At 40.2% G+C, this 18,076-nt stretch overlaps 1 protein-coding gene and 2 pseudogenes across 3 annotated transcripts in view; 1 reads left to right on the top strand and 2 right to left on the bottom strand.

The window, feature by feature from the left end:
- Positions 1-18,076, top strand: part of SETD2 (SET domain containing 2, histone lysine methyltransferase) — a 102,975-nt gene that overhangs the window by 83,802 nt on the left and 1,097 nt on the right. For all 3 annotated transcript variants that reach the window (XM_016141388.2, XM_016141386.2, XM_016141385.2), the window contains exons 18-20: positions 4,466-4,577; positions 16,062-16,142; positions 17,873-17,974. In XM_016141388.2, coding sequence (XP_015996874.1) covers positions 4,466-4,577; positions 16,062-16,142; positions 17,873-17,974 — 295 coding nt within the window. The remainder of the gene's footprint in view (positions 1-4,465; positions 4,578-16,061; positions 16,143-17,872; positions 17,975-18,076) is intronic.
- LOC118602528 lies at positions 146-265 on the bottom strand (annotated as a pseudogene).
- On the bottom strand, positions 8,496-8,614 carry LOC118602529 (annotated as a pseudogene).

The raw sequence follows: 18,076 nt of genomic DNA, 5'->3' as shown, positions 1-18,076 counted from the left end.
GTTTTCTTTGGATAAATTCCCAGAAATGCAATTGCTGTGTCAAAAGGTATATCCGTTTTTTATTTTATTTTTTTTAGGTGAGGCAGTCCTTGGTTGACCTCATAGATTGCAAAGACCTTGTCAGTTTACAATCCCTTATTTTTTATGCCTATAGCATCTGGTCTTCCTAGGTGGGTCTCCCATCCAACTACTAACCAGGCCCAACCCTACTTAGTTTCTGAGATCAGACAGGATCAGGTTTGTTCAGGGTGGCATGGCCATAGACCATTTGAAATTTTTTTAGGAACCTTTATACTGTTTTCCATAGCATCTGTACCAATTTTGCAACCCCACCAACAATGTATGAAGGTTGCCTTTTCTCCACATCCTTGCCAACACTTGCTGTTTTTTCATTTATTGATGATAGCCATTATGACAGGTGTGAGATGATATCTCATTGTGGTTTTAATTAGCATTTCTCTGATGATTAGCGACCTTGGACATCTTTTCATGTGTCCGTTAGCCATCTCTACTTTCTCTTTGGAGAAGCATCTGTTCAGATCTTCTGCTCATTTTTTAATTGGATTGTTTGGTTTTTGTTGTTGTTTAAATTCTTTATAGATTTTGGATATTAACCCCTTATCAGATGTATCATTAGCAAATATCTTCTCCCACACAGTTGGTTGTCTTTTTATTTTGTTGGTGGTTTCCTTTGCTGTACAAAAACTTTTTGGTTTGATGTAGTCCCATTTGTTTATTTTTTCTTTTGTTTCCCTTGCCGGAAGAGATACAGCAGAAAAGAAATTTTTGTTGGTAATATCAGAGAGTTTACTGTCTATGTTTTCTTCTAAAAGTTTTATGGTTTTGAGTTTTACATTTAAATCTTTAATCTGTTTTGAGTTTATTCTTGTATGTGGTGTAAGAAGATGGTACAGCTTTTTTTTTTTTTTTGCATGTATCTGTCCAATTTTCCCAACATCATTTACTAAAGAGACTGTCTTTACCCCATTGAATATTCTTACCTCCTTTGTCATATATTAAGAGAGTGTATAGGCGTGGATTTATTTCTGGGCTCTCTATTCTGTTCCATTGAGCAATATATCTATTTTTATGCCAGTACCATGCTGTTTTGATTACTGTAGCCTTGTAGTATAGTTTGATATCAGGTAGTATGATTCCTCCAACTTTGTTCTTCTTTCTCAAGATTGCCATGACTATTCAGGGTTTTGTATGGCTCCATATAAATTTTAGGATTATTTGTTCTAGCTCTCTGAAAAATGCCATTGGTATTTTGATAGGGATTACATCGATTCCATAGATTGCTTTGGGTAGTATGGCCATTTTAACAATGTTGGTTCTTCCCATGAACAGGATATATGCTTCCTTTTATTTGTATCTTCTTCAATTTCTTTTTTCAATGACTTATAATTTTCTGAAAACAAGTCTTCTACCTTCTTGGTTAATTCGATTCCCAGGTACTTTTTAGTTTTCGACGCAGTTGTAAATAGGATTGTTTTCTTAATTTCTCTTTCCGAAAGTTCATCATTGGTGTATAAAAATGCCACTGACTTCTGAATATTTATTTTGTAACCTGCTACTTTACTAAATTCACTGATCAGTTCTAACAGTTTTTTTTTTGTGGAAACTTTAGGATTCTTTCTATATATTATCATGTCATCGATAAAACGACAGTTTCACTTCTTCCTTTCCAATTCGGATGCCTTTTATTTCTATTTCTCTTGTCTTATTGCTGTGGCTAAGACTTCCAATACAGTGTTGAAGAGGAGTGGTGAAAGTGGACATCCTTGTCTTGTTCCTGATCTTAAGGAAAATGCTTTTAGCCTTTCCTCATTGAGTATGATGTTAGCTGTATGTTTGTCATATATATGGCCCTTATTATGTTGAGGTATGTTTCCTCTATTCCCACTTTGCTGAGAGTTTTTATCATAGGTGGGTGCTGGATTTTGTCAAACGTTTTTTCTGCATTTGTCGACATGATCATATGGTGTTTTTTTTTTTGATTTGTTAATGTGGTGTATCCCATTAATTGATTTGCGGATATTGAACCAACCTTGCATCCCAGGAATAACTCCAACTCGATCATGGTGTATAATATTTTTAATGTATTGCTGAATTCAGTTTGCTAATACTTTGTGGAGGATTTTTGCACCAATTTCATAAGAGATATTGGCCTATAGTTTTCTTTTTTGGTAATGTCTTTGCCTGATTTTGGAATCAAGGTAATGGTGGCCTCATAAAAGGAGTTAGGGAGCCTTCCCTCTTCTTAAATTTTTTGGAATAATTTGAGAATAGATGATAATTCTTTGAACGTTTGGTAAAATTCATCTATGAAGCCATCTGGTCCAGGACTTTTGTTTTTTGGGAGGTTTTTGATTACGGATTCTTTTTCATTGGTGGTAATCAGTCGGTTCAGATTTTCTGTTTCTTCTTGACTCAATCTTGGGATATTGTGTGTTTTTAGGAATGTGTCCATTTCTTCCAGATTGTCCAATTCGTTGGCATATAATTGCTCATAGTATTTTCTTATGATCCATTGTATTTCTGTGGGGTCTGGTTATTTCTCTTCTTTCATTTCTGATTTTATTTATTTGAGTTCTCTCTTTTCTTTGATGAGTCTGGCTAAGGGTCTGTGAATTTTGTTTATCCTTTCAAAGAACCAGCTCTCAGTTTCATTAATCTATTGTATTGTTTTTCTGGACTCTATATTTCCTTTATTTCTGCTCCGATCTTTATTATTTCCTTTCTTCTATTCACTTTGGGCTTTGTTTGCCGTTCTTTTTCTAGTTCTTTTAATTATAAATTTAGATTATTTATTTGAGCTTTTTCTTGTTTTTTGAGGTAGGCCTTTTATTGCTATGAATTTCCCTCTTAGGACTGCGTTCTCTGTGTCCCATAAATTTTGAGTCGTTGTGTTTTCATTTGTCTCTAGATATCTTTGGATTTGTTCATACCAATTTAGACCCCACAAAAAGTAAACAAAAGTGCTTTTTTCATCATGTAGATTCTTTTAATCTTATATGTCTAAGGTAAGAAATCTCATTTCATTTCCACTTATTTTATTATTTAGATGGAATGTCTTCATTAAATTATTAGCAATTTGTATCTTGTGAATTGCTTGTTTGGAGTATATAGCCATTTTCTGACAGCATCATTAGATATCACTATCAAGGATATTGCATATGTTTTTGTTTGTGAGTCTTATGACATAAAGAAGTTTAAAATTTTCATAGTCAAATATTTCCTCTTTACATTTTCTGCTTAGAAAAGCCTTCCTTCCTTCTGTAAATACTTTTCTAAAACAAACCCTCATTCTCTTGCTCCCTGAAAACATAGTGATTTTAAAAACCATTGTTTGCAAATTTTACCAGAACTTTGTATTTTCAGTACTAAAACAAGCTTTTTAATGTACTATTACTTTTCCAAAAATAAAAAAAGATTGCTATTTCTTATTTATATGTGTACCTTTTCCATCTTTTTTTAGGTTTTCCTCAGCTAACACTACACTTCCTATTCTGCTCACTTTCCACAGTAAAGCCACAGCTGCTTGTGGTTCTTTGATTACAGTAGAAATCTTGAGCCCATTTTTTAATTAGTTGATTGGTCTGGAGGTGAGCCCATTTTCACAATCATCTGCAAAACTGATTTACTTCAGGTGCCTTTAATGTTGCTGACTAAAGATCGGGGCGCGGTAGGAAAGCAGAAGACTGTGATGGTGGGATCGGCCCGCCAGCTCTGGTGCCCGCTTCTCCGAGGCCTTTGATACCTTAAGTGATTCCCCTTAATATTTGCTGCTTATTTTCAAAGCAGCTAAAAACATGCAACGTGATAAACTGATTGAACCCTTCTTTTTGCAGTCATTGGAGAATATATTTATCAGAGGGCATACTTTTTTAACCTGTACATTTTTCAAGCTGAAACACCTGTGCCAGAGTTATCTGTTTAATGCTGCTAGCCATCAAGCCAAAGGGGAGACTACAAACAAGAGGCTCCTCAAGCGAAGAACTCGTTCACATAGTCGAGGATCGTGAGGAGTGTGTTGTGATTTGTTTTGTGTTGCTCCAGGCACATGCTAGGTACCATCAGTGATCTCTTCAGCTGTGTAGGAATGGCATGGGCAGGTACCTAGTCCATGTATTTTTTTAAACTTTGCTGAATCTTATTTTCCGGACATCGCCAGGTGAGAGACAGACAAGATGTTTGGTTTTACTTCTCTCTTTGACACCCAGCAGCAAGTGTTGCCACATCACTGGCTACAGAAATACAGTGGGCTAAATAATGTATGTCTCTGAGATAGAATCATTGCTGCTGGGAAGATAGCAAAAGAATGTCTCTCTCAGTCTTATGGAGCTGACTTGTTCTGGGTCTCATTGCCTGTTGTACTTTATATCTATATGAGCAGAAATGCCTGTGCCAGAGTTACCTGTTTTCTGGCCATGACAGCATGACTGTTCTTACCTTATTCTAGGCAGACTCAGTGGGATCCTCCTACTTGGGAAAGCCCAGGAGATGATGCCAGCCTTGAGCATGAAGCTGAGATGGACCTGGGAACCCCAACATATGATGAAAACCCCATGAAGGTGAGTGTGGTGCACACATGTATTTCCTGATCATTTGAGAGTCTTTGCCTTGTCATTTTGTAGGGTCAGTAAGTAGCCACATGGTCTTGGGATTCTGTTTTTCTTATTGTTCTGGAGAATTATACATTTAATAGATGCTGAGGGGCGAGGCTAGGACATTCAAATAATACAGAAGTATGGTATGTAGAACAAAAAATAAAACCCTTTCTGTTCAGCTGCTCTCCTTTCATCATTCTTTCCTCTCTGGAGGTAAATCCTGTTAACCTTTTAGTGTAGGGTTTCTCAACCAGGAGCAGTTTTGTTCCTCAGGGGACATTTGGTAATATTTTAGAGATATTTTTGGTTATTACAATTGAGAGGATGCTACTGGTGTCTAGTGGGTAGAGGCCAGGAAAGCCACTAAAACATCTTACAATGCACAGGACAGTCCTCCACAACAAAAGAACTGGCCCAAAATGTTAATAGTGCTATGTTTGTGAAAACTTGTTTTGTAGTATATTCTTCCAAGACCTTTCTGGAAAACACACACACAGATGTTTCTCTTTTCATTTTAAATACACAAATGAAATTATGGTATTTATTTCCTTTAATGTGTCTTAGCTCTTTCCCTATAGATCTACTGCATTCGTCTTGAAGCTATATGTTTCTTTTTAAATGTGTTTTGGCTCTTTAACTGAAGCCTTATTTAGGTGGTGTGGTTTAATGTCCTGCCATTTTTGGATTGGTGGGTCTGGAAAAAAGTTAACTTTACATTAAAACCTCCCCAAAGGAGTATAACTCCACATCCCTTAAAAAAAAAAAAAAAAAAAAAAAAAAAAAAAAAAAAAAAAAAAGGTTTGAGACAGAGATATTTTACTATGGAGATACTAGTTTATAACAAACATGGCAAAAAAGAGCTTATTCCTAATCTCTCCCTTTGCCAAGACAGTAATTGGGATTAGAGATCATATAAATAAAATATTTGGTGATTGAATTAGAACAATTTTTATCCCTTTCCACTTGTAACAGACTTACTGTCTACTGATGAGGTGTCTTGAATGAAATTAAAGACTTTATTTCTATGTTCTAAGATCTGAATAGCACTCTTTTTTAAATTTTGAAAATGAGAAGAAGTGCTTAACTAGTGAGTCATTGGAGAGAAGTGGAAGAGGAAAGAGGAAGAAAGAAAGGAACTGGAATGAGAGAATTAAAGTGAAAACAAATTCACACCTTTTATATTTTACTCACTTTGAGAGAAATGTTCTTTCTTCACCATGTATTTGCCATTTGCCAAAAAGATACACACTTAAGTTAAATCTATGTGGAGCTTGCTAAATTTCAAATGAATCATTTGAGTCACTTTAACCATGTCATTCTAGCTATTGTACTGTCACATTTTTCTTGAATCATTTAGAAATATGCCCAGGATTCTTAGGCAACTGCCATTTAAATTATCTGGAAACTTCCCAATAAACAAAAAACCACAACTCCCCCTTTCTAGAATTCTGTAGCTACAGTAGTTAAATCTTTTGAAAAATAAACAGAAGGGTTTGAGGAAAGATCTCCAGTGCAGGACTACAGCTGAGCTCTGAGACTATATAAAGCATGTTGGAGACCTTATATTTGGTATCTTACCATAAATTATGACTAATCTTTTGGTCTGATGTGTGTATATTAAGTTAGTCCTTCAAAGCAAATGAAGAATAGGTAGAAAGTCTCCTGTTGCTTATTTAACGTTCCGAGAATTGGCCTTTCTTATATAAAGACCTTGTATTGGCAAATCCAAATCATTAATAACAGCCAAGCACCGAGTAAGAGCTGAGAAATAGGGGCAGCCTTATGTGCCATGCTGAGGTCTTGGACCTCCGTTCTCTGTCTGGGAAACAAGTGACATGATCAGACTTGCCTTTTAGGAAGCTCTGTGGTGGAGGTGGACTGGAAGGGTTGCCCATGGAGTTGGTGGCTTCCACGTGCACCTACTGTAATGGTTATATCTACTGAGCACCCAGCAGCACCAACCAGGCTTCACTTGTTAGAAATGCAGAACCTCAGTCCCTACCCCAGAGCTGCTGGATTAGAATCGGAGATTAACCAAGGTCCGTGGTGATTCCCATACACATTAAAGTTTAATAGGCACCTTGTTGTGATTGGCTGTAAGAGAAATCCATTTGTGAAAGCTGACTACCACTCAGAGTGAGTGTATTTATCAGGTTCTATCTGGTAACATACAGAGAAAGTAACATGTTCTAGGCAAGGCTGTAGCTTCTCAAGCCTTGCCCAAAATTAGTTATAATAAGTAAGTACACTCCAGAAAAGCTGGAGTGCCCTAACGTAACACAGTATTCACAGTGACAACTGTTGAAAATATGTGTTGTATATAATTAGGTTTTAGTGAAAAATTGTTTATTTTAACTTATAATGTGTCTCAGTATATCAAGTGTGAGTTCAAAGTTAGGGTTTGAGTTAATACTTTTGTCCTTAATAAACGGCGAAGTAACAAACTGGGTGATCAGATTCTAAAGTTGAGAGAAGGTAGTTAGGTTTAAAGTCTGCAAGTGAACTTTGAGGGATATATAGATATATCCCTTTCACGAACTGTAAAATAGGAAACTCTTACTGCTTGCTTAAGTTGTGAAAGCTTGAAAATTGAAAGGCCAGACCTCAGACAAGATACACATTCAGAGTATCGTGGCTGTAACTTGACTGTGCTTGAGGAACTTCAGAAGGAAACCGTAGAAGTGTTTTCTCAGAGTCTCTACCTGGGGGTTTAAACCACCAACTTAAAAGTATAATTTTTGTTTTCATTGTATAGTGAGGTAATAGAGATGATTTTCAAGATGGAATTCCACTCGGGGATGACTAAGACAGTGGGAACCTCAGTGTCTGTGGGAAACTGTTCCTTGGTGCTGTGCTCTAGTGTCAGCTGTAACAGCGGGAACATTTTTCTGTTTTCAGCTAACTGTACCACTCATTATCAGTATAAAGAAAAGGATAGCTCGGCTGTGACATCATCATTGATGTAAGAGACCACAAAGAACCCTATGTATATTGAATAATTTTTCTTAAAACCTCATAATAGACTTCTGAAAGAACAAGATATTTTAATATTTTAAACATACGCTATTACTTTCAGCTTAATTAGCAAGCACGTGTGCCTCAGTTAGTATATAGAGAAAAACTAGAAAAGTTAAGAAATTAGAGCATTTGCTTTTATAGCAGAGGTTTGACTGAGGGACTTTCACTGGGTTGTATAAACTGTAAGAGAAGTAGAGTTTCCTCAGACCAACCCACACAGTACAGCCTTCTCTGTCATTTCTTTTAGAGTAGCCTCCTGATATTCGTTTCAGTCATTTCATCAAATTATTTTAGGAATATTAAGCAACAAACAACAAGGAGTCCATTCAAGCGTCTGCAAAAGCAAATATAACATATCCTAGGACAGGAAAGTACTAAACTAAATCCAGTGCTTAATTCAAAAATAACTCTGATGTATTGTTAAGCTCGCATATGCTGGGAGGGATGTTGGTACATGTGTAAAGATGAGAGGGAGAGGGGAAATTATAAAAAAATTCCTCCTCCTAGCTCCCACTTGCCTTGGGGTTAGAGAGTAAGACTTCCAGTGTCAGCTTTCATTCAGTTTTCAGAGAAGACTGGAAACTTTTTCATTTTTCTGCTTTGCCATAGTACAAAAGTCCCTTCTGGAATTCGTATAATAATGAGAGTGCACAAAGTAGTTAAGCCACCAAACGTGTTTCTTATTGTGAACAAGTAGTTAAAGGAAGAGGTGTCGCTTTTTCTGCCAATCATAATCAAACCAAAACAGGGCTTGTAACTTTAATTCCTTGAGTGAACTTTTTTTTTAGGCGAGGCAACCCTTGGTTGACCTCACAGATTGCAAGGACCTTGTCAGCTTACAATCCCTTTATTTTTTATTTTTTATGCCTACAGCACCTGGTCTTCCTAGGTGGTCTCCCATCCAAGTACTAACCAGGCCCGACCCTGCTTAGCTTCTGAGATCAGATAGGATTGGGCTTGTTCAGGGTAGCATGGCTGTAGTGAGTGAACTTGTTAATAAGGTTTGATCTGTTCATGAAATAGTGATACCGTTTCTACTGAGCAGAATATAAAAATCAATTTGCACAGTTTTACACTTAATGTTTGATTTTATGTAAATGACACCTTTTTGATAAGCAGCTCAAAACATTCTGGCCTTGGAATTCAGAAGAAAGGAAAACAAATCATCTTTCTATAGCCATTTGCTTTCATCTAAACTTTTTCTCCCTTGATTTTGTGCATAGAACACAAAGGTGACACATTGAATATTATACCTTTGTATTTGCAAATGCTCCTTCCCATCCCTGACAAACACTGATCTTTTACTGTCTCCACAGTTGCCTTTTACAGAATGTCATATAGTCGGACGCATTAGTGTGTAGCCTTTTCAGATTGGCTTTATTCACTTAGCAATATGCATTTAAGGTTCCTCCATGCCTTTTCATGGCTTGCTACCTCATTTTTTTTTAACACTGAATAATATTCCATTGTCTGGATACAGCACTATTTATTTATACTATTTGTCCTTCAGCAACTGAAGGACATCTCAGTTGCTTCCAAGTTTTAGCAGTCATGAATAAAGCTGCTAAACACATCTGTGTGCAGGGTTTTTTTTTTTTTTTTTTTTTTTTGGACATAAGTTTTTCACTTACCTGAGTAAATACCAGGAATCACGGTTGCTGTATCATATGATAAGAGTGTGTTTCGTTTTATGGATTTTTGAGCTTTTTGGATCTGTGGGTTTATATTTTTAGCTCTAAAATTTCAGTTAGGTTATTTTTTAAGAGTATAAGTTTATTTTCTATATTTTTCTTTAAGTCTTTGAACATTTTAAATAGCTGTTTTATTGTTGTCTGCTAATTCCAACCTCACTTTTATTTCTGGGCATAGTAACTGTTGTTTTTTTTTTTTCTTGTAGTTATCAGATTAACATTTCATTTGCTTCACGTGTGTCTCATAACTTTCAGTCAAACATTGGACAGTGTGATTGTGATGTCATTGAGTTTCAGGGTTTAATATTCCATTAGAGATTGTTGAGCTTTGTTCTGGCAGCCAGTTAACTTATTTACGGATCAACTTGATTTCTTTGGAGGGTCGTTATTAGGCTGAGTCCAGAGTAGCCTTTTCTCTTGGACGACCGCTCCTGCCTAAGGGATGGCCTTACTGGGATCTCCACGGAATGCTCAGGTTAACACCAAGATCTTTCCACTCTGGCTGGTCAGCGTGCAGTTGTTTCTCAGTTTACTGTGAGCTCTGGAAACTGCTCGTTTATCACTCAGCTCAGACACTGGACTCCAGCCTCTGTCTCCTCAGCTCGCGGAGACCATGCCGTGCTTGGGTTTTCCTCCCCACACTGGCGTCTAGTGCAGGTGGAAAGCCAGGGTAATCAAAGGGCTTGTTTCTGGGATAGTGATCCAGTGCCGCCTAACATATGGAAACTTGTTTCATGTATTTTGTGTATACTTTTTTTTTATTAAAAAAATATTTTTCAATCGCAGTTGACGTACAATATTATATTAGTTCCAGGTGTACAACATATTAATTAGACATTTATTTTGTTTACTTTTCTAGTTGTTTACAGTGAAAGGGATAGTTCTTTCACAGCCTATCACGTGGCCAGAAGTACAAGTCTGTGGAAGGTCTTTTAAAAATACAACTTTATTGATAGAGATATAATATACCTAACTATAAAAGTCAATTGTTTTAAGTTAACAGTTCAGTAACATTTAATAAATTTATCAAGTTTTGCAGCCATTACCATAATCTGGTTTTAGAACCTTTTTAGCCCCCCACCTCCAGCCTCCCTGAAAGATTCTCACACCCATTTACAGTGAATCCCCTTACCTACCCCCAGCTCAATCACGGATCTATTTCTTGATAGATTTGCCTTTTCTGGATATTTCTTATAAGTGGAATCATATAGCATACGGTCTTTTGTGATATAACAAAGTGTTTTCAGAAGTTCATCCTTGTACCATGTATCAGAATTTCATTTTTACGGCTGAATGGCATTCTGTTTTATAGGTATACCGCATTTTGTTTATTCACTCACTGGTAACCGACATTTGGGTTGTTCCCATTCATTGGCTATTACGAATAATAGTATATGAATGTGTACAAGTTTTTGGTTAGATATACATTTCAGTCTCTTGGGTAGATACCTAAGAGTGGAATTGCTGGGTCATATAACTAATTTCTGTTTAACTTTTTAAGAAACTGTCAAACAGTTTCCTAAAGTAGCTACACCGTTGTAAATACCGATCAACACTGTATGAAGGTCCTGTGGGAGAGTGTCTATTGAGGCAAGTACCTAAGGGGGAAATCCCATAAATGTCATGTTTCCGGCAAAAAAACTATCTAGACATTCACTCTGTATCTTAGCTCCGTAGGCTTTTATCTCCAATTTGTCAGCTTTACCATTTCTTGTACTTTAAATGAGAAAATTTAAATGAAATGCATCTGTTGTTAACCCTTGGATCTGGATATAGTAGATGAAGGAACAAAGAGTTTTTATCTTCTGACCAACCTTACCCTGAAGCACAAGTCAAAGGCTTGAGGTGTCATTCTTTGGACTCTATTGCATTCACCTACCTAGCATCTCAGTAGACAGGAGGATGCCTGTGGTAATGCATTTGTTCCTTCTGCCCTATTTTTTCATCTTTAGGGCCTTCCTTTAGACTTTAATCCCCCTGGAGGCACACACTGTACCATTGTAAATTTTCATTACTTTAGAGGCCTTGTGTGAGATATTAGGGGTACAGTAGTAAAACTGAGTACCGATCTTAGAAACTTCAGTCTAAGGAAACAGCCAGGTCTATCAACCAAGGATACAGTGGGATGACTGCTAGAGTAAAATTATACAAAATGCTATGGGAGTACGGTGATTAATGTTCCGAGAAGATAGATCAGTAATATGTCCCAGGAAACATTTTACCTATAGCTAACATGAGCAGGAAAGAGCATTCCAAGCAGATAAAGCAGTTTTTGCAAAGGCATAAAGTCAAGATAAGACAGAGCATCTATAGGGAGCAATAAAAATAATTTGGTGTGGTGTTTGGGTACACACTGGGTAGTAAGCAAGACAAAACTATAGAAAAGTAGGTCAGGTTTAAATTGTGTAAGATTTCGGTGTTCTCCTAGTGTGATTATTGTATGATAGGTACTTGGGAGCCAATGAATGCTTTTAAAGCAGGGAAGTCAGGTAATCAGACGTGCCCCTTGAGTGAAACAGGCCCCTTTGAAAAGGTGAGATTGGTAGCAGAGAGGTCAGCTTGAAGAGTATTACAATAGTTTAGGCAAAGCAAGGAACTACGAGTGGAGATATTGGGGATTCATGCAAAGACATTTGCAAAGGTTGTTCAGGGCTTCGCAAACAAGTGGGTATGAAAGAGGCAGAGGTGTCTCATCACCCTCATTTTTAGCTTGGGGAAATCAGATCCCATTCTTCGGTCTAGGGAATGAAGGAAAGATTAGGAGGAAGTTTGGAAATAAGTTCAATGTAGAATTTGAGTTCCCTACAGGATTCAGATAGGACGGCTGGTAGTTATATCTAGATTTGAGTCATCAGTAAATTGGCGCCTGTTGGAGACATAGATATATGGTTTTGATATAAGGAGAGTGTGCAATGGGCAGAGAATTCTTTGAAGAGTGCTATGTGGTGTTGGATGGGTGGTATTAAAAGCTGTTTGTGATGAGATAAGCATCTGTGAGACCCTCCTCCTCTGTTTTCCTCCAGTGTTGTTCCCTACTCTTGGTCATCTTGTACTCTCTTCCATCATCCATCTGTGGTGAGTGTAAAATTAATTCTTCCCTTTGAGAACCCCTGGTGCAAATCATTGCTGATTGCTTGCATTATCGAGAGACAGAAGTTTATTTACTGCTGCCTTCTGACTTTAATTAACATTCAGTCAAAAGGTGTAGTAGGTGTCCTAACTATAACTACATTATGTTAAAATAGTTGTAGAATATTTCTTGAATTGAGAGAGTTGCAGAGGCTGGGGGTCAGGGGCCAATATTGGTAAGAGTCTTTTCAATTGATAATCCATCTTTGGGGTTAGAGGTAACTTGGAAAAGGATTCCACTTATCAGCAGTGGAGAGGAAAGCAGGAAATCACATTTGAGAGGGAATTATCAAAACCAGATCCCAGATCTCTGCAAAGCAGACACTTAATTTGCTGAGTAAGCACAGCCTGGTCATCAGCTGGGGGACAGAGAGAAACCCCCAGGCCTGCACTACACTCAAGACCAGATACACAGAGCAACAGGCCTGTGGTTCTTAGCGATGTCTTTAGAATCTCAGTTCCAGGTTTTAAATGAAATTCACTTCTCTCCGAATGAAGCAGATGGAGCGTATGTGTAATCCAGTCAGACTTTTGAAACTCTGTGTCTGGAAGGCACCTCTTTCTGCTACCAAAGGTGGTAGCCAGTCCAAAACAGAATATATTGAGTTTTTATTATTTTCAAGGATCCTTCTTTCTTAACCTTTTAATCAATGTATATCGGTTCATGTACTGCAGAGTTTAGGTTGAATCATGTGTGCAGTGTTTCTGATAGCTCTCTTTCCCCTTCTGCATCTGGATTTGTGCTGCCCCAAAAGATAAAGTTCCTTTTTGAAAAATGGAACATTTCATGTTCCAAAGAGTATTTAATTAAATTCAGAGAGAGAGAAGCATTAGCCGGGTATATCCCTCTCTCTTTGTCGGGACCCATTTCAGTCAGGCCACACTCCTGCGTTCCAAGGCACATGGGCTTTGTGACATGGTCATGTCTGTATGAATAATAAAGGATGACATTTGCATTTTTCACCTTACGTAATCAGTGTGTGCTTACCAGTGCCATTCAGTAAGCTTAAAGCTGTTCCCTACTCAGCCAAAAGGACTTGAAGCTTCACCTTGGATAATGTAAAGGTAGTTAGGCCTTCCGTGTCACAGTCATATCTGGTCATGTTCCAACCAGATTTTCTAGGAATCCAGACATGCCTCCGATACAGACAGGCTGACAGCAGGGTGAGCGTCTAAAGACAGTAAGCTCGGGCTTTCTGCCAGACCCCACACCTGCTCATGTCATCGTGTGCTCTCACCTGGCCACAGCACACGTCACTTCGCAACAAAATTCTCCATTCACTGATGCCCCATGTGAGCCAACATGTAGAAACAACCGGGTTATTGCAGAGGTCCTCCCCCCTCTCCGGTGGGTTCCTAGAATCTCAGCAAGACCACTTACAGCACAGGTAGATGGTCCCTACCCCGTGAAGAAGCCTGTTATATTTTGGAGACCATTAGCCCAGTCTAATGTCTTTCCTGGTGCTAAAGGATTTTTAATTGGCAGTAAGCATTTGGGAAGGTTGACAATAATTGGTTTTAAAACTTTATGTATTGTAGAAGTGGTAACAGTAAATAGGACTCGTTTGGCGTCGGGGGTTGTTCTCAAGGTTTTCATGGCCAAGTCCATCAGGCCATCCTCAGCTCTGGCTCTGGCTCCTGGTCTTGCTCGGCGTTAGCCAGTTTCCAGAATTATCTCTCATGCCATTTGCAGACCACAGATCAAGAGGGATACGTGAATTTTAGTACTTCCAAGAGTACTTCATTTTGGTTTATGATTTCCATGGTATAAGTCTAGGCACCCTTCATTTGAACATTTCCTTTCTCAATCCCATTTGCGCAGCACTCAAAAGGACCACAAAACCTCCTAGACATCGCTCAGTGGACTGTGCTCTGTAACTGCGTTTTTAAAGCCCTACCAACCTCACCAAGTCAGAGATTAAATTAGAAAGCTATTAAATGTGCTCTGGATTTATTGAGCTTTCTGAACACATTGCCCCATTCAGAGGGAAGCAGAACATTTCTTTTTATAATACTCTCGCTGAGAGCCTGGCCTCTTCTATGGGACCAGGAATCTTGAGATGGCTGTCATACCTCAGGGGGCTCTCTGTACTCATGGCTCATTCTGTTGCGGCTCATTCCTGAGATCTACAAGAGAACATCTGAGGATGTGTTGACGTTTTCTTGGTTGATTCAGGCAATTCTTGATCCCTTGCTACCCGAGGTCTTATTGTGAAGCACGCCCACACTCTGCTGCTGGAAAAATAGCCATAAAGCCCCAAAGCAAAACATTTGAAAATGGATTACTGAGGGGGTTTTTGTTTTGTTTTCTGAAAACAGGTTGGTCTGTATGTTCTTTCTACCCTCCCCTCCCTATCCTGCTCCCACAGCCACAGAAAGTAAAGAAATGGAAAATATGTAAATCTCCTGTGACAAATCAGGGAAAGGTGATTTGTATCAGCTCAGAGCCAAAGGACTGCCACCTTTCTCTGGAGCCAGTCCGCAGAAGAGGAAGTTTAGCAGCCCCTTTATCAACAGCACTTTTATACTGTATGGAAATGGAGGAATCAACTGAGGGGTGGGTCGGGAGTAGAAAATATTCTCTGAGTGGCTAGCCAAAACAGGAAGTGCCTGTAATACCTGCTGCAAGCTTCCACATCCGTCGGAAGTGACTTGTACTCAAAGAGGAATGTTCATCATCTTTTCCATGGAAAATTACATTTATTAGCAAGGGGCTTGCTGGCTGGGGGTAGGCAAGGTATGGGAGATGGCCTTGCATGGAAGCTACTCTAAATGCCAGGGCTGCTGGCCTGTCACCTCTTAGCAGTGCCTGATTAGGGGAGTTTGGCAGCTCTCCTTCTGGTGCTGCTGGAAGGTTTGTCATCATCTTATCAGCTGGGGACAGAGTATCCTCTGTGTCTTAGCATCTCCTCATCTCTTCACTGACTCAGATGGCCCTCGTCTCCTTCCCCTCAAATCCTTGATACCTCAAATCCTTGATACCTCTTTAGTGTTCCTGAACTAGAGATGCCAGCCTGCAAGGTATGCTGAAACTGGCTCCTACTGCTAGCTCTGCCTTTGGAGGAAACAGTGGTATCCAAGGGAAGTGGAGGGGTGCATAGTTGAGGACCACAGTGCGGTAGGACCTTCCAGGTGTTTGGTGACAGGCCTTCAGAACAGGGCATTTCGCCTTTGTCTTGGAAAGGGCTCTGAGCCCTTTCTTAGGCTCTTGGAGCCAGGAGAGGTGGAGCTTACAGATCCCAGGCCTTGACAGTGTAGGGAACTGAAGCTCAGGACGGGGGTCTGAATGGTCCAAGTCACATGGCACATTCCTCCACAGAGGAGGTAACTCTGAAACCATTAGACATGTCTAGCTACATCAAAGACGTAGCTTTGACTTTGGGGAGAGGAATAGAACTTGGTTTATGAGAATGAGTCAGAGCCAGATGACAGGATTGAAATAGCAGTGGTAACAGCAGCTGGGTTGACTCCAGGCCATGGATCCTAAATGAATCCTAATGCCAAGAGTCGGGGAGCCCAACTGGGGGAAAGAAAGGAAAGTTCTGGAACAGCAGGGCATCACTAACCCGACCTCTCATGCCAGCATTGTTATTTTCTTTTCCATTTCTAGACCTCAAAAAAGCCTAAGACAGCAGAAGCGGACACCTCCAGTGAGCTGGCTAAGAAAAGCAAAGAAGTATTCAGAAAAGAGGTAAGGTCAGGTGGCCGTGGGCGCTTAGTTCCATGGGCTCAAACCCGCGCTCTTTCTTTTCTTGTCCTAAGTATGCACAGCCATTCGTAGTGTTACGCTGCCCTGCCTTTGGGTGTTCCTGGCTCTTGCGTAGTTGTTATGTGATGACACATTGGTATGTCCTTTACAGTTGGGCAGTCACTTTCATGACTTTTATCGGATTTCATTCCCACAATAGCCCTTGAGGTAGGCAAGACCAGAGGAGGAACTCTTAAGGTTCAGAGGAGGCAAGTTCGAGACAGAACACTTGAACTCAAGGCTTCTGGGTCAAAGTTCAGTTCTCTTTCTGTGTTATCTCATTTGGGAATCGAGGAAAGTAGCTCTTTATGCTACTGGAAGTGTTTCTACCTCTCAGGACACTAACCTTCTTGTCTGCCTTAGGTCATGTAGATTCTAAACTCCAGTCTTGATTCACCGGAGGGCTCAGAGTTTGTTGGAGGAAATGGACCTGTAGATAAATGATGGAAGCTATGTGGAGAGTGCGCTGTGATAGCGCTGGAGGCCACTGGTCAGGGTGTCAGGATAGGAATTGACCAGATAGATCAGGAGGGACGTGGCTTCAGGCGATAGAATTACAGAGGCAGAAGCTGTTGGCCCTGTTGGCCCTGCCGGGGGTTTGTAGCGATCCGCAGGCTGTAGCTCAGGGCGCGAGAGGCTGCGCGGTGCTGCGCCTCTTCATCCAGGGCCTGTGTCTGTGCTGTAGCAGGGACCATTGCAGGATTTCAGCTGGGAGTGGTGAGATCCCCGACCGTAGTTAGGGAAATGGATTGAAGAGGGGGGCAGTATGGAGGCCAAGAGATCACAGAAAAACTTTGAGCAAAAGCCTTATCCAGAGAGAAGACTTCGTTTCTCACAATCCTTGTGTGAAATTATTGGTGTTTCAACTCAGCCAACCAGCAGCTGTTTATTTAGTGCCTACCTGGTGATATAGCCTTGTTTTTTGAATCTGCATTTCAGAGATGGGTAGACCCCGTTCAGGGTGCTCCCTGGTGAAGTGGCTGTCACTGATCTTGCTCCCTTCGTCCCTTGGGATCTTAGCACCGTAAATACTTCAGAGGTCTTGTGCCTGGGTCTCTTTTGAGAGTCACTGGGTAGGACAGAGCACAGAGACAGCCCAGGAGAACATTGGACGTTGTATATTGAAAGGGTACCTCCCTGGGTCTTCTCCCGCTGGCCGTCACACCATGCTTCCCTCTGCTCGCACTCCCGTAGTATGAATCGGGTGAAATGCAGTATTTACAGAACCTTAAGTCACCTTCAGTAACAAAGTGCCTGCATTTTCTGGGGTTGCTGAGCCTCCGAGAAGCACTGAAACATCCTCTCTGCCCTGCCTCCAGGAGCCAGAGATCTTAGCTACAGTCTCTGCTAAGGACACGAGATTCGTTACTGAAACCTGGGGCTGCTGTGAGACCAGCAGTGGATCCCGCTGCTGAGTGCCTCCATCTGCTGCTTGACGTCAGGCCAGCTCAGTCCATCCAAGGAAGCTCTCCCTCTCAGGGCTGACTCAGGATCCTTTTGTCTTATACCCAGTTGGCATACTGGCATTCTTCTGTCCAAACCAGCCAGCCGAGTGAGGAAAAGGGAAGGATCGGCCAGCTCTCCTTGCTGTCTTTTCCACTTATGTCCTCAGTACAGCTTCTTGAGCCCTTTCTCAAGTATTGAGCAGTGAGTTCTCTTCTTCCTGCCTGCAGATGTCCCAGTTTATTGTCCAGTGCCTGAACCCTTACCGGAAACCTGACTGCAAAGTGGGAAGAATTACCACAACCGAAGACTTCAAACACCTAGCTCGCAAGGTATTCTCCTCAAACCGTGTACCTTGTAAGAGGGCCTCTTTCATCATGGAAAGTGGGTTTTCCTAGCCAGGTGCTCAGGCTAGGGACCCAGGAACGGGGAGG

Source organism: Rousettus aegyptiacus, unplaced genomic scaffold (genome assembly GCF_014176215.1).
Source record: "Rousettus aegyptiacus isolate mRouAeg1 unplaced genomic scaffold, mRouAeg1.p scaffold_m13_p_4, whole genome shotgun sequence".
NCBI lineage: Eukaryota > Metazoa > Chordata > Mammalia > Chiroptera > Pteropodidae > Rousettus > Rousettus aegyptiacus.
Note: the sequence above shows the minus strand (reverse complement) of the source record. Positions and strands in the feature narration are given on the sequence as shown.